The sequence below is a fragment of the Canis lupus genome, chromosome 32 (assembly GCF_048164855.1).
Source record: "Canis lupus baileyi chromosome 32, mCanLup2.hap1, whole genome shotgun sequence".
Taxonomy (NCBI): domain Eukaryota; kingdom Metazoa; phylum Chordata; class Mammalia; order Carnivora; family Canidae; genus Canis; species Canis lupus.
In genome coordinates, this window is record NC_132869.1 from 40,685,022 (window position 1) to 40,699,103 (window position 14,082).

Consider the following 14,082-nt stretch of genomic DNA (forward strand, 5'->3'; position numbering starts at 1 on the left):
CCTTGAGCCTCCCAGGGCAGCACAGCCGCCTGCCTCAGTGTCCCAGGGCTAGAGAAGGAGGAGGGTGCTCTGCTGGCCCCAGCAGATCTGCCCACTCAGACCTCGCCATCCTTGAGCACGTTCGGTCGGGAGCGGGCAATGGGGATGTCCCAGGAGGAGCTGCTCCCAGAGCACGGCTCCCCTGGCGTCTCCCGCAGTGCCCTGCTTGCTGCAAAGGCCCCTGGTGCCAGGATCACCCGCGGGGGCTCCCCACCCCCGTTTCCGTAGTAGCCGAGGACAGCTGCCTTGTCTGTGCTCAGGCCGGCGGGGAGGTTAAAGCCGCTGTGCAGGTGGCCCTCCGCGGGTGCCCTCTCCGGGCAGGACAGGCTGGCCGCGTCTGTGGTCCGAAGGTGGGCCGCCAGCTCACCTCGGCCCGGGCGCCCCGCTCTCGCTTGGCTGCAGGTGGTCGGTGAGCGCGGCCAGTGGGTCCGCGTGCTGAGGCCCAGCCACGCGCCCCCTTCCTTGCCTTCCTCCATGTCAGGCCCACTGAGGACCTCCTTGTCCCCCAGAGGTCAGCTAACCTGGACGGTCTGTGGTAAAATTCATCCCTGTTGGCCCCAGGACGAGCCTGTATGCATTTCTGGAAACAGGACGAGGATCGAACTTAAGGAAGATGATGCACATGGATCCCTGAGAGCAGCTTTGTTCACACGGGGTCACTAGTCGCCTCTGCTGCCACCAATGTGAGGCTTTTATTAAAATATTAACAACATGGGCACCTGGATGGCTCAGTGGTTGAGTGTCGGCCTTTGGCTAAAGGCGTGATCCTGGAGTCCTGGGATCGAGTCCCACGTTGAGCTCCCCACAGGGAGCCTGCTTCTCCCTCTGCCTATGCCTCTGCCTCTCTCTCATCAATAAATAAATTTAAAAATCTTTTAAAAAATGAAAAAAAGGGCAGCCCCGGTGGCTCAGCGTTTAGCGCCGCCTTCAGCCCAGGGCCTGATCCTGGAGACCCGGGATCGAGTCCCACGTTGGGCTCCCTGCATGGAGCCTGCTTCTCCCTCTGCCTGTGTCTCTGTCTCTGTCTCTCTCTCTCATTAATAAATAAATTTTTAAAAATCTTTAAAAAATGAAAAAAATATTAACAACATAGTTCACTGAACAGTCATAAATGGATAAGCGAAACAACCCATCTCAGGGAAGAAGAGGAAGAGTTTTGTAATTCCCAGATGGAATGTTTTTTGAGGTCTCCATTGCCTTCTATTTAAAGCCCAAACTCCTTTACTTTGAAGTGATTATGGAAATTTTTGGAAGATCTAAATAGATGAAAAGGGGGAGGGAGGGAGAAAGAGAAAGAAGTGACTAACTCCCATCAATGTAGACTGTTTTCTCTCCCTCTTGGGATCTCTATAATCATCTAAACCAAAACGAACAGTGTGTGGCATTCTGTAACTTGCTTTTCTCATGATAGACAGTTGTGAATGCCTTTCCAGAAAATACGTAGTTTTGAATTTTTAGGTAGTCGCATCCGTCGATTGTATGATTTCTTCCATTTCTTCAGAGGTTATAAGGTCTTTACCATCATAAGTAAACAGTCAACTAGCATATCATATCATTAGGGTTCATCTTTAATTCTGTGACCCATCACAAATGTGTTGAAGTGTGATATATGAAGCAAGCTCTAACTTGCTTTTTTGCCCCTGGGTAGCCAGTTTTCTTGATTCCAGTTGCTGAATGGAATTGTTTAATGTCCATTAGTGTGGGATGCTTTCTGTATTCCATAAAATGTCACATTATTATAGATGCCAGGGCCTATTTCAGGACTATCTAGTCTGTTCTGCTCATCTTTCTCATTACTCTGAGACTAGCTCCACACATACTCTTCTTTTTTTTTTTTTTTTAAGATTTATTTATTTATTTATTTATTTATTTATTTATTTATTTGAGAGAGAGACAGACAGACAGCATGTGCTTTGGGGAAGGGGTAGAGGGAGAGGGCGAGAATATTAAGCAGACTTCACGCCCAGTGCGGAGCCCGACATGGGGCTCGATCCCATGACCCTGAGATCATGACCTGAGCCAAAACCAACAGCCAGACGCTTAACAAACCGAGCCACCCAGGTGCCCCCACATGTACTCTCTTAATGGACATTCTGTCCTATGTTATCTTGGCAGAGAAAATTCCCCTTCCTGACACTGGCTTCCCCAAAATTTCTTAACTATTTGATCTGTTTATTCCATCCTGTGAAATGTAGAATCAGTCAGTACAGTTTCAAAATCTCATCTGTGATTTGATTAAAATTCCCTTAACCCTTTATACTAACTTGAGAAGAATTGATAATCATTAATATTTAGCCTCCTTCATTGGGACCTGGGTACATCTTCCTGTTTTTTAGATTTTTCTCAGTAGTTTTGTCTTTTTTTTCCATATGTATACTTTTTGCTAGAATTACGTCTACAGTTTGTTTGGGTTTGTTTTTTAAGCATTTGCAAATTGCTGTTTGTGAATGAGAGCATCGAAATTTTTTTCCATATCTCTTTTCATCTGAATTGCTAGGCTAGAATTAAGTGATTTTCGACTCTTAATTCTGTAATATTCCAGCCACTTTCTGGAGCAACTTCTTATTAATTCTATGCTGTTTTAGTTCATTCTTTTGAGTAATCCAGGAGCAAATTACTGTCATTTTGCTTCAGAGCTATTTTCTATGTCTGTGTCTAAGTTCTGGTTTTTGTCATGGAGCTCCTTGTGGGCATGTGCCCACCTCACCTTGCCTTCCGCAAAGTGCCAAGCACACAGGTGCTGCTCAGTGAGGGTCCCTTGAATGAGGGTGAAGGAATCTTAGGCCAAGGAAGTCCTGGTCCCGGGGGGCAGCCCGTTGATGAGCCACTCCAATTTATGGTCTGCACCTCGGTCTTATCAGAAGGCTGGGAGCTTTCAGACCCAGGGAGTCTGATGCAGGCCAACCACCTCACGGAAACCTGCTGCCAATTGTCTGCTCTGTCCAGTGGGGGAGCAGTGGCCACTTGCCCTAGGAGGACCCATTTAGGGGAGATGGGGCTTCAGAGTAAGGCCCTAGCAGAGACTGGGGTCAACCCAGAAAGTCTTGCTCTACCGCCAGCCAGGCTACCCTAGGTGTACAGGGAGAAGCAGGCTCCCAGCAGGGAGCCTGATGTGGGACTCGATCCCTGGCCCAGATCACACCCTGAGCTGGAGGCAGATGCTCAACTGCTGAGCCACCAAGGTAGCTCTGGAACATTCCTCCTAAGGAAGGGAGGCTGAGTTCAGACTCAGCCCTTCCCAGGGTCCAAAGCAGGGAAAGTGACAGCAAGCTTTAGTTCTCTATTTCTATGCACTATGTGGTTGCCCACATTGACTTGTGTTCTCTTCTCTCATTTAGAAAATAGGCATCCATTCACAAGGTTCAAACATGAAAGCAGTCAAAAGATTTCATTAGAACAGTTGTTTTTAAATGTACGCTCTACCCCCAGTGTGGGGCTTGAACTCAGAACCCCGAGATCAAGAGTCTCATGTTCAACTGACTGAGCCAGCCAGGCACCCCAAATATAAAAACCATTTAAAGGACTTAACAGTGAAATGTCTCATTCCACCTCTGCCCTGCCCCACCCAGAACCACTTTTATCAACTTGTGTGTCCTTCTAAAATGTCTTTATGTAGATACAACCAAATATGAGTATAGTCTTTTTTAAAAAAAATTATTCATGAGAGACAGAGAGAGGCAGAGACATAAGCAGAGGGAGAAGCAGGCTCTCTGCGGGGAGCCCACTGCAGGATTCAATCCCAGGACCCCAGGATCATGACCTGAGCCAAAGGCAGATGCTCACCCACTGAGCCACCCAGGGGCCCCTGAATATAGTCTTCATATGGAAGAGCTAGGTTCTTGTCTCACAGAGTCGAAGAATGAATGTCGTGGACAGAGAGTGAGTAAAGTGATAGAAGATTATTAAGCCAAGATACAGAGAAAGATCTCAGAAGTGAGGGGGGTCCCGACAGGGTTGCCGCTGAAGGCTTTCTGGCTGGCCTTTTATTGAGAACCTAACCAGGCAGCCCACAGCCTTGAGATTTCTTTGTGCTGTCTTGAGTGATTGATATATGGCTGTCTCGGGGTCTGGTCTGTCCATCTAACCACCAAAGGAAGATACTCCCTAACATTTTGGAGTTACGGAGCCAGGTTTATTTTATTTTTATTTTTTATTTTTTCTGTTTTTGCTGCATTATCTCTGTTTCCTTGGGATGGGTAGGAGCCTGACTCTGGGGCCTCTCAGTGTCCTTGGGATTTATGGGAGCCTGACTCTGGGCCTTTCTCTTATCTTGCCCTGCCTAGCCCCATCTGTTCCTAACTCCATCTTACTTCATTCTTACACAATAGGTAGCATCTTATTGATTTTTTTAATTTAAAATATACATTATAGGGCAGCCCCGGTGGCACAGCGGTTTAGCGCCGCCTGCAGCCCAGGGCGTGATTCTGGAGACCCTGGATCGAGTCCCACATCGGGCTCCCTGCATGGAGCCTGCTTCTCCCTCTGCCTGTGTCTCTGCCTCTCTCTCTCTCTGTCTCTATGAATAAATAAATAAAATCTTAAAAAAAAATAAAATAAAATATACATTATAGGGGGGCCTGGATGGCTCAGTCAGAGAAGCATCTGCCTTGGCTCAGGTCATGATCCCATGGTCCCAGGATCAAGCCCTGCATCAGGCTCCAGCTCAATGGGGAGTCGGCTTCTCCCTCTCCCTCTACCCCCTACTTGTCCTCTCTCTCTTGCTCACTCTCTCTCAAATAAGTAAATAAAATCTTTTTTAAAAAATATAAAATAAAATATACATTATAATAGTACAAATATTGAACATCATTGTATGCTAGTCACTACTCTAACCTTTTATGTATGTATGTATATATATATATATATATACATATATTAACTCATTTAATCTTTCTATCATTCCTATTATCATCCTCATTTTGCCATGGAGATTTTTCCATATAAAGAGCTTCTGTGGTTTCTTAAAGCTGCATAGGATTTCACTGTAAGGCTGTATCCTAATTTATAAAACATATTGCCTAGCATTGTTTCTATTTTTTGCTCTTACATACTGCGTGACATTGTACAGATGTTGTTTCAAAGACGTAGAGATAGAGCTATAGAACAGATACCTGTAAGAGAGATTGCTGGGTCAGAGGATAAAAACATTTGTGATTTTGATGGCTGGTGCCAAGCTGCCCTCTGCAGAATTACTAGTTCTCTTCATAATTGCTCAGCATTTCTCGTTACTCGTATCATTGGTTGAGTAGGAATATTTCAGTCAATTACAATAATCACAGTCTTTGTTGAGAACATTTATGTAGGACTTCTCTCATTTGATCCTCTACTCCACTCCCATGTGAGTTGGGGATTATCCCTGTTTTACAGATAAGAACACTGAGGTGCAAGGAGGTTAGGTATTTGCCCAGGGCGCTGGGCCGAGGTCAGATCTGCATTTGTCCAGCTCTTTTCTCTGCTTCAGCTGCCACTGACATCAGTCACTGGCCCTGCCTCTTGCTGCTGGGTCTCTGTCACTTACATCATATTTCCCGAGGCTGGAAGGAGCTGAAGGCCCTTGACCTAGTGGCAGCCTCCATGATTCCCTCATACTCTGGGCTCTCCAGGAAACCTATGCTGGCCTGGAATAAGTCCTCCTGTGTTTGATCAAGAGGTTTAAGCTCTAAGGCCTTCCCTTCTCGGGGGGTGTGGGGAGGTTGAGAGCTGGCGAAGCTGAGGCCCTGTGCCTGGTGCCACAATTTTGAAGTCAGGTTGGCCAGCAGGGTCTCTGCTAGCAGTTCCAAGACAAATTGATCTCAGTAACGGAGGCCAAAGTGGCTCCAGCTAAGATCCTTTCTCCTGGCCTCAGGTGGGCTATCGTTGCTAGTGAGAACAAATTACAGCAATATTTCTGGGGAAATGACTAACAGTATTTTCCTGGGAGTGTTGGAAGAGGCAGCATTGGAGTGTTTGAGACCATGGACTTGAGCCAGACTGCCTGGGGTTTTATGGTAGTTTCCTATGGCTGCTGTAACAAATTACTGCAAATTTGGGAGCTTAAAACATTACAAATTGATTTTCTTTTCTACACCTTTATGTATTTACTTGTAAGTTTAAATTCTTGAGGGGTACAGCATCACATGAATTCTATGACCAATGGCTTTAGCAGGAAGGTTGCTTGGGAATTTGGCATGAACCATGCCACTGCTTCCACAAGCATGAATTGCTTCTCCCCAGACTACTCTGGTTTGGTTTGTTTTGCCACCGGGAGTCACCCTGTTGTTCTTTGCTTTGTTCACGTAAGCATAGCTCTTGCCTGGATGGAATTCAGTTTCATCTCACGCATAAACACCTTCAATTTTAAGAAGATCTGTGTGCTCCCTCTGGTTCTGGAAACCCCACGTATAGCCAGCAAACACGGCCTAGCACCACAGCCCTGTGGACATACTTGTCATTCTAAGAGTCCTGTTCCCAGCAAGCGTCCACAGGCCCTGGGACGGCTGGGTGGCTCAGCAGTTGAGCGTTTGCCTTTGGCTCAGGGCATGGTCCTGGTGCTGGGATCGAGTCCCACATCAGGCTCCCTGCGAGGAGCCTGCTTCTCTCTCTGCCTACATTGTGTATCTCCCTCTGCCTCTCTCTGTGTATCTCTCATGAATAAATAAATAAGATCTTTAAAAAAAAAGGAAAAAAAAGCCTCCACAGGCCCCAAGATGGTAGGAAGAGAAAGGTATAGCGAAATATCACAAAGTTGTTATTATTATGTACCTCTGGAGGTCAGAAGCCTGAAACGGGTTTCACTGAGATAAAATCAAGGTGTCAGTAGGGCCGTGTTCCTTCTGGAGGCTCTTGGGGAGAATCTGTCTTCTTGCCTTTTCCAACTTCTAGGGGCTGCCTTGGTTCATGACCCCGGTCCATCTTCAAAGCCAGCAGGATAGCATCATGAGACCTCTGCTTCCATGATCAAATCTTCTTCCTCACGCCTGCCTGCTTCCCCCTCTATTTTCCTTATAAGGACCCTCGTGATTATACTGGGTCCACCCAGATAATCCAAGATAATCTTCCCATCCCGGATCCTTAACTTAATCACATGTACTAAGTCCTTGCCATCATATAAGGTAACATACACAGGTTCTGGGGATTATTAGTACATTTTCTGCCTACTACAGTTTGTCTCTAGAGTCTATCACTCACTAATTGTGTCACCTTGGACAAGTCATTGTACCTCTTGTTCAGGTTCCCCATCATTAAAATGAGGATATAGGGATCCCTGGGTGGCGCAGCGGTTTGGCGCCTGCCTTTGGCCCAGGGCGTGATCCTGAAGACCCGGGATCGAATCCCACGTTGGGCTCCCGGTGCATGGAGCCTGCTTCTCCCTCTGCCTGTGTCTCTGCCTCTCTCTCTCTCTCTCTCTGTGTGTGTGACTATTATAAATAAATAAAAATTTAAAAAAATAAAATAAAATAAAATAAAATAAAATAAAATGAAGATATAAGGGCAGCCCAGGTAGTTCAACGGTTTAGCGCTGCCTTCAGCCCAGGGTGTGATCCTGGAGACCCAGGATCGAGTCCCGCGTCGGGCTCCCTGCATGGAGCCTGCTTCTCCCTCTACCTGTGTCTCTGCCTCTCTCTGTGTCTCTCATGAGTAAAATAATAAAATCTTTTTTAAAAAAATGAAGATATAATAATTCCTACTCTGTAGGACTGTTAGGAGGATTAAAAGGGTTGATATTCCTCAAGTGTTTATAATAATGCCATAGAAGTGTCTGCTAGCTAAAATATATTAAATAACTAAAAGCATGCATACGGTTTGATTTAGCACTCCTATCATTTGTAACCTATTTCATAGAACAGAAGACGCGTTAGGCCACATAAAGCGGCCTAACATTGTCCATATTGGCATTAAGGGGCGGGGGGAGTACAAATAGGAAATCACTGGATTGTCCATAACGGGAGACTGACTGGATCAGTTGTGGTACACATGGAATTTAAGGGAGCTTTTTTTTTTTAATATTTTATTTATTTATTCATGATAGACCATGAGAGAGAGAGAGGCAGACACAGGCAGAGGGGGAAGCAGGCCCCATGCTGGGAGCCCAACGCGGGACTGGATCCCGGGACTCCAGGATCACGCCCTGGGCCAAAGGCAGGCACTGAACCACTGAGCCACCCAGGGATCCCCTTTCAGGGAGCTTTTAAAGAGAATACGTTAGACCCATACTCATCAGACCTCCAGGAATGTTGTCCTAAGCAAAAGTTAAATTAGAGGAGGAAGTTACAGAGTCATGACTCATGATCTCATTTGTAGCATGATCCTTCTTGTAAACCAAGTATCAACCTACTAGAATTGTTGTAGATACTTGGGGCAATTATTTAACCTCTGAGGGCCTCTGTTTCTTCACCTGTGAAATGAGGGTAACGGTAGCTCTCCTCGCCTCTGAAACTCTAGTGAGGATTACACGGGATGCGTCGCCTCAGCTCCTTAAGATCCTTTCGAGCAGCTGCATAGCCTGGCTATCTGTGCAAAGTGGTTTAAAGCAGACAGAGGGCTGGAAGGAGGCATCCGGACGCTCATCTGGTTGCTCGCAGGAAGGGAAAGGAAGTTCAGAAGTGTGTGAAGCACTGATCCCCTGTGTGTGTGGAGGCTAGCTGGAGGCTGGGTGGAGGCTAGCTGGAGGCTGGGTGGAGGCTAGGGGGAGGCTGGGTGGAGGCTGGGTGGAGGCTAGCTGGAGGCTGGGTGGAGGCTGGGTGGAGGCTAGCTGGAGGCTGGGTGGAGGCTAGCTGGAGGCTGGGTGGAGGCTGGGTGGAGGCCAGCGGTTGGAACCTCAGTACCTTTCCCTGTGCTAATGCTTTATTGGTGGTTTGGACACCATCGCGCTGGCCACAGACGGAACCGGGGAACATGCCACGATTCGAGGTCACCCTCGAAGGGGAGTCTCCCTAGGAGAGCTGGGGGGCGGGGGGGGGCGCAGGAGAGCCCTCAACCGCGCCGGCCTCGTGTGTCCGCAGCATCTACTGCCGAGGCTGCTCCAAGCCGCTGTGCTGCTCGTGCGCGCTCCTGGACAGCAGCCACGGCGAGCTCAAGTGCGACATCAGCGCGGAGATCCAGCAGCGCCAGGAGGAGCTGGACACCATGGCCCGGGTGCTGCAGGAGCAGGACGGCGCCTTCGGGGCGGCGCACGCGCAGATGCACTCGGCCGTCAGCCAGCTGGGCCGCGCGCGCGCCGACACCGAGGCGCTGATCCACGCACGGGTGCGCCAGCTGGTGGAGCACGTGCTGGCGCGGGAGCAGGAGCTGCTCGCGGGGGTCACGGCGCGGTACCAGCGCTGCTACGAGGAGCTGGCGGGCCGCATGGGCCGCCTGGAGGCCGTGCTGCAGCGCATCCGCACGGGGAGCGCGCTGGTGCGCAGGATGAAGCTCTACGCCTCGGACCAGGAGGTGCTGGACATGCACGGCTTCCTGCGCGACGCGCTCCACCGCCTGCGCCAGGAGGAGCCCCACGACCTGCACACGGCCGTGCGCACCGACGGCTTCGAGGAATTCAAAGTGCGCCTGCAGGAGCTCGTCTCCTGCATCACCCGGGGCACAGGTGAGCGCCCGCCCCTTTGCATCCTTTTGCATCACTGTTGCTCCCTGGGTGGGGGGAAGGGGCCGGAAAGGACCATTTGCAGGTGGCAGAAGCGGAAACTGTGGCTTTTGACACGTGAAGTCTCGGGTTTGCTCGCATGGTAGATTCTAGAGCACAGGGTAAGGAGGAGGGGAGGCCCTGGGGTGGGTCTGCGGCCTCCCAAGGGGGTCACGTTTTACCAATTTGCAAGACCCTTTAGGATGAGCTGTGATGTGGCGATCCTCAGAGAAGTCAAAATACAAAGCTGAGAACCAGACCCAGTATCAGTTCAGCCCCGGAGAGAGAAGCACTCCAGGAAGTTCCTCTTCAGCCCGGTATCTAGCAACAGAGCAGTCAGCGGTGAAGTTAGAGCAGAAGGGAGCGGAGAAAACCCGCTCCCTTGGATGGATTTTTTTAAAAAATATTTTATTTAAAAAATATATTTTATTTGTTTATTCATGAGAGACATAGAGAGAGAGAGAGGCAGAGACACGGGCAGAGAGAGAAGCAGGCTCCATGCAGGGAGCCCGACGTGGGACTCGATCCTGGGTCTCCAGGAACACGCCCTGGGCCAAAGCCGGTGCTAAATCACTGAGCCACCCAGGTTGTCCCCTTGGATGGATATTTACCCCCAAAAATTTGGATGGTTGGTTGGTTGTTGAGTGGTTGGATGTTTACCCAAAACCATGCTGTGGCTCAGTGGAGGAGATGCTTTGCCTCCCCCATGGCCTGTCATCTGGACCAACTGCCCACCTTCGTGGGCCCTGCCTGGTATTGGGCACTTGGGAAGTGGACAGCAGGCCAGTTCCTGAGCTCAAGAGTTGTCCAGTCCAACCAGGACACAGATGGGACACATTACATAGCTGGAGATGAGGTAGTGCTTGGCTCTGCAGTCCAAATCCAGGAGTCGTGGCGACTCTGTATGAGCTGGTGATGTCGGGGAGGGGGTGGGGGGCTTTCAGAAGACACTGGGGGAAGAGATGCCCAACAGGGCCCCCAGGGCGAGGAACCTTTAAAAGCCCTTAGACAAAAATCTCTAGGCTGAAATCTGAGCTCTAGATAGATAACTGGTGTGAGGACGCCCTTACTGGGAGAGGGGTGGGTGGCAACAGAATCTGAAGGCATCTGAGCAAGCGCCAGCCATGGGGGCTCCCTCAGCTCCCTCTCTCCTGCCCTTGGGGCTGGTGGACGTGGGCCCATAAAAGCATAATTCTAGAGTGGTCATGGACTCGTGCCTCCTCCACAAGGCAGCGAATGTTACTCCATATACAGGAAACGACCCCCACAGAGTTTAAGCAGCTTGTCTTTGGTACCGTAACTGGGCAGTGGCAGGGAAAGGAGCTGTGGGTCATAAGAGTACCGTGACGCTCTCACTGTATGCAGAGAAGTCAGCGAGCAATAACAGCCTTTGGATTGTTCACACTTTGCCTTGGTGGCGGCCAAGAAATGGACAGGTGCGCCTGGGGCTTGTTCTCTTCTGCTTCCCCCCTCCCTTTTGGGTTCATGCTCACTGCAGTTAGGGAGCTCTCCTTCCACATGGCAGCCCCTCCACGGAGCCCCTCTCCCGCTGCCGTGAGAGGTCCTGAAGCATGAGTCTAGGAAAAGCAGCAGGGACATTTCCTCTGTCTCCGGCCCAAGCCAAAATATCCCTGACCTGCCTTTGACCTTTTCTGTGTTCTCCAGATCTAGCTGTACCCAGGAGAGCCAGCCCAGACGCTGCCGGCACTCCCAGGGATTCTTTAGACGTTGACCAGGTGAGAGGGGTTGAGGTCTGAAGGGGAGGCGGTATGGTCCAGCAGATCGGCGGCTCCGGAGTTCCCCTGCGTCAGGAAGGAAACAGTCTTCTTGTCCCCGTGTCTGCAGGCAGTAGAGGAGGGAGAGTGCCTGAGAGGGATGGCAGGTGGCTGGACTGGAGCTTTCGGTGGGAGGGAAGAAAGGAAGGCTGGCTGGTTCTGGAACTGGCTGGTTCTGGGCTGCTGAATGCCAGAGTGGCACTTGATGGGTTCGGGAAGGGGTGGACAGGAGGTGAAGAAGGCGGTCGCTGTGGGTGGCCCTGATAGTTGTGGTAGAGGACCTCTCCCTTATCCTGTACCCCACCCCAGATACGTGAGCCTTTTCCTGGAATCGACATAAGGGCCTTCCCTTCCTCTCTCCCTACACTTGGCTCTTGGAGCAAGAATGGGGCCAGGAGTCAGACCTCAGGCCCAGCAGCTTGGGTTTCATTGGTGTGATTTCAGGAGCAGCATGTATGCAGGAACCATAGTTTCTCGGGATTTGGAGGTGTCCATAACCCCCCTATGTTGGCATTCCCTCTGCAGCACCCTTGACCTGTGGCTGTCCACACACACACCTCCAGGAACTTGAAGCTCACTCATTCTTGAGGCGGCCACTCCCGTCTCTGGATTGCTCTTAGATTGCTTGCCTGGGTGAAAATGCAGGGGCACCTCTTTGGCTTGCTCTCTTGGATGATTGCAGGCATGATTCCTCTCCTTCGGGCTAAGTTTCCTGAGTTCCTTCTTGGACCAGGCATCTGGTCTCCTCCACATCCTGCTCATCCATGTGTGCGTGCCCCTCCCTGTCAAGGATGTGCACGCCAGACTGATCCATGGAAAGCAGGTCTGGTGGTAGCAGTCAGGTGAGCCTTCCTAGCTTTGCCATGCATGGCCTTTAGGAGAGAGAGATTGCTATAGACAGAGGCAATCTGGAGAGACTTCCTGGAGGAGGCAGGATTTAGCCTCTGAGAATTTTAGAGCTAGGAGAGAGCATGGAGTCTAACCCCCTCTGTTGTACAGGATGAAGGTATGGCCCAGGGAGAGGGTGACTTAACTCAGGGCTCCATGACATGGCGAACTATAGGTAGGACTAGAAGCCAACTCCTAATTGCCTTGGGTACTGCATCCCCATATGTTTAGCTTGAAAAGTAAAAAAGGACATTTTATTGTATTTTTTAGATCAGTAATACAGTCACATTGTCAGAAATAAAAACACAGAAAGTGATAAATATGTCAACTGTACTCCAATTTTTTAAACTTTTGTACACTCACAATTTCTGCATTTCACTGTATATAAGTTGTACTAAAAATTTTTTTCCTGGCCCCCAGGTGATGATAATTTATAGCTAAGTTGAGAACCACTGTTTTGAGGTAGGGAGGACACTCACCTAGCACTCACCTAGCATCCCTCCCTACTCCATTCCTCATTTGAGCCTTCCATTAGCCAGCATCACAATGATTTCTTATACTGCCTAAGACTGTAATTGTGCATATCCTATATTTTCACATAATACCCTACGTATGGCACCTTGCCGCCCAAGTCCTGCACATACCTTACCTGGATTTGAAAAAAGAAAGAAAATGATACATAATGTCTCACTCCCACCTTGTCCCTGTCTTTCTACTTCTCATGCCCATGTACCTATTAATTTCTTACATATCCTTCCAGAATTTTTTTTTTAAGATTTTATTTATTTATTCATAGAGACAGAGAGAGAGAGGCAGAGACACAGGCAGAGGAGAAGCAGGCATCATACAGAGAGCCCGATGTGGGACTCGATCCAGGGTCTCCAGGATCACGCCCTGGGCTGCAGGCAGCGCTAAACTGCTGCGCCACCAGGGCTGCCCATTCCAGAATTTCTTTATCTAACTACAAGCAAATACGATTACAGGTAGTTGGTTTTTCCGTTCCTTTTTGGTACAAAGGTAGCATAATACCATATATTCATAGTATTGTGGCCAAGCTTTTTCACCCAAGGAAGTATTCTGGAATTCTCTGGAATTCTTACACTGTCCATAGGTAGGGAGCTTCCTGATGCCTTCTGACATCTGCATAGTGGCCTATGGAATGGATGTGACGTACTATATTTAGCCAGTTCCCTGCCAGGGCATATTTGGGTTGTTTTGGTATTACAGTGCTAGAATGAATAAGTCCCCACAGAAATCCTATTTAAAAAAAAAAAAAAAAATCCTATGAATAACTGTGCAAAGTGTCCCGGGTCCACAGAGCCCGGCTGTCTTCCAGGTCCCAGTCCCTGGTTAATGAACAGCATTTTGCTGGGTCTTATGTGACCTCTCACTATCCTATCCACTACTTAGCAGTTTGAACTTGGGACATCAGAAGAATGCAAAATAATAATAATAATAAAAATTTTTTTAGTTTAAAATTTTTTTAAATTAAAAAAAAGAATGCTCTTTTTTGCAAAGCCTCTTGCTTTACTTTGGTAGCAGGCTGGAGAAGGGGGCAGGGAGGCCAGTGGAGCTGGGGGAGGGGAACAGATTTCACACACTGGGAGCCCCAGGGACCCATGGAGCAGCCCTGGCGAGGTGGCAGGCACGGTCCGGCTGTCCCAGGAGAAAGTCCGGTCCTTCCTCGAGGCGAGGAGAAAGGCCACTCTTGGGCCCATGCCCCGGCTTTAGGAAGCAGGAGCTGGGCTTTTGGTACCAACACTTGATCCCTCTTGAAAGCGT

At 49.2% G+C, this 14,082-nt stretch overlaps 1 protein-coding gene and 1 pseudogene across 13 annotated transcripts in view; one reads left to right on the plus strand and one right to left on the minus strand.

The window, feature by feature from the left end:
- PML (PML nuclear body scaffold) overlaps window positions 1–14,082 on the plus strand; it is a 45,773-nt gene that overhangs the window by 14,700 nt on the left and 16,991 nt on the right. For all 13 annotated transcript variants that reach the window (XR_012022934.1, XM_072809563.1, XM_072809564.1 and 10 more), the window contains exons 3-4: window positions 9,021–9,601; window positions 11,303–11,373. Coding sequence is in view for 12 of the 13 variants with exons in the window: in XM_072809563.1 (XP_072665664.1) it covers window positions 9,021–9,601; window positions 11,303–11,373 (652 nt within the window). In the remaining variant the exon portion in view is untranslated. The remainder of the gene's footprint in view (window positions 1–9,020; window positions 9,602–11,302; window positions 11,374–14,082) is intronic.
- On the minus strand, window positions 6,129–6,461 carry LOC140622851 (large ribosomal subunit protein eL33-like; annotated as a pseudogene).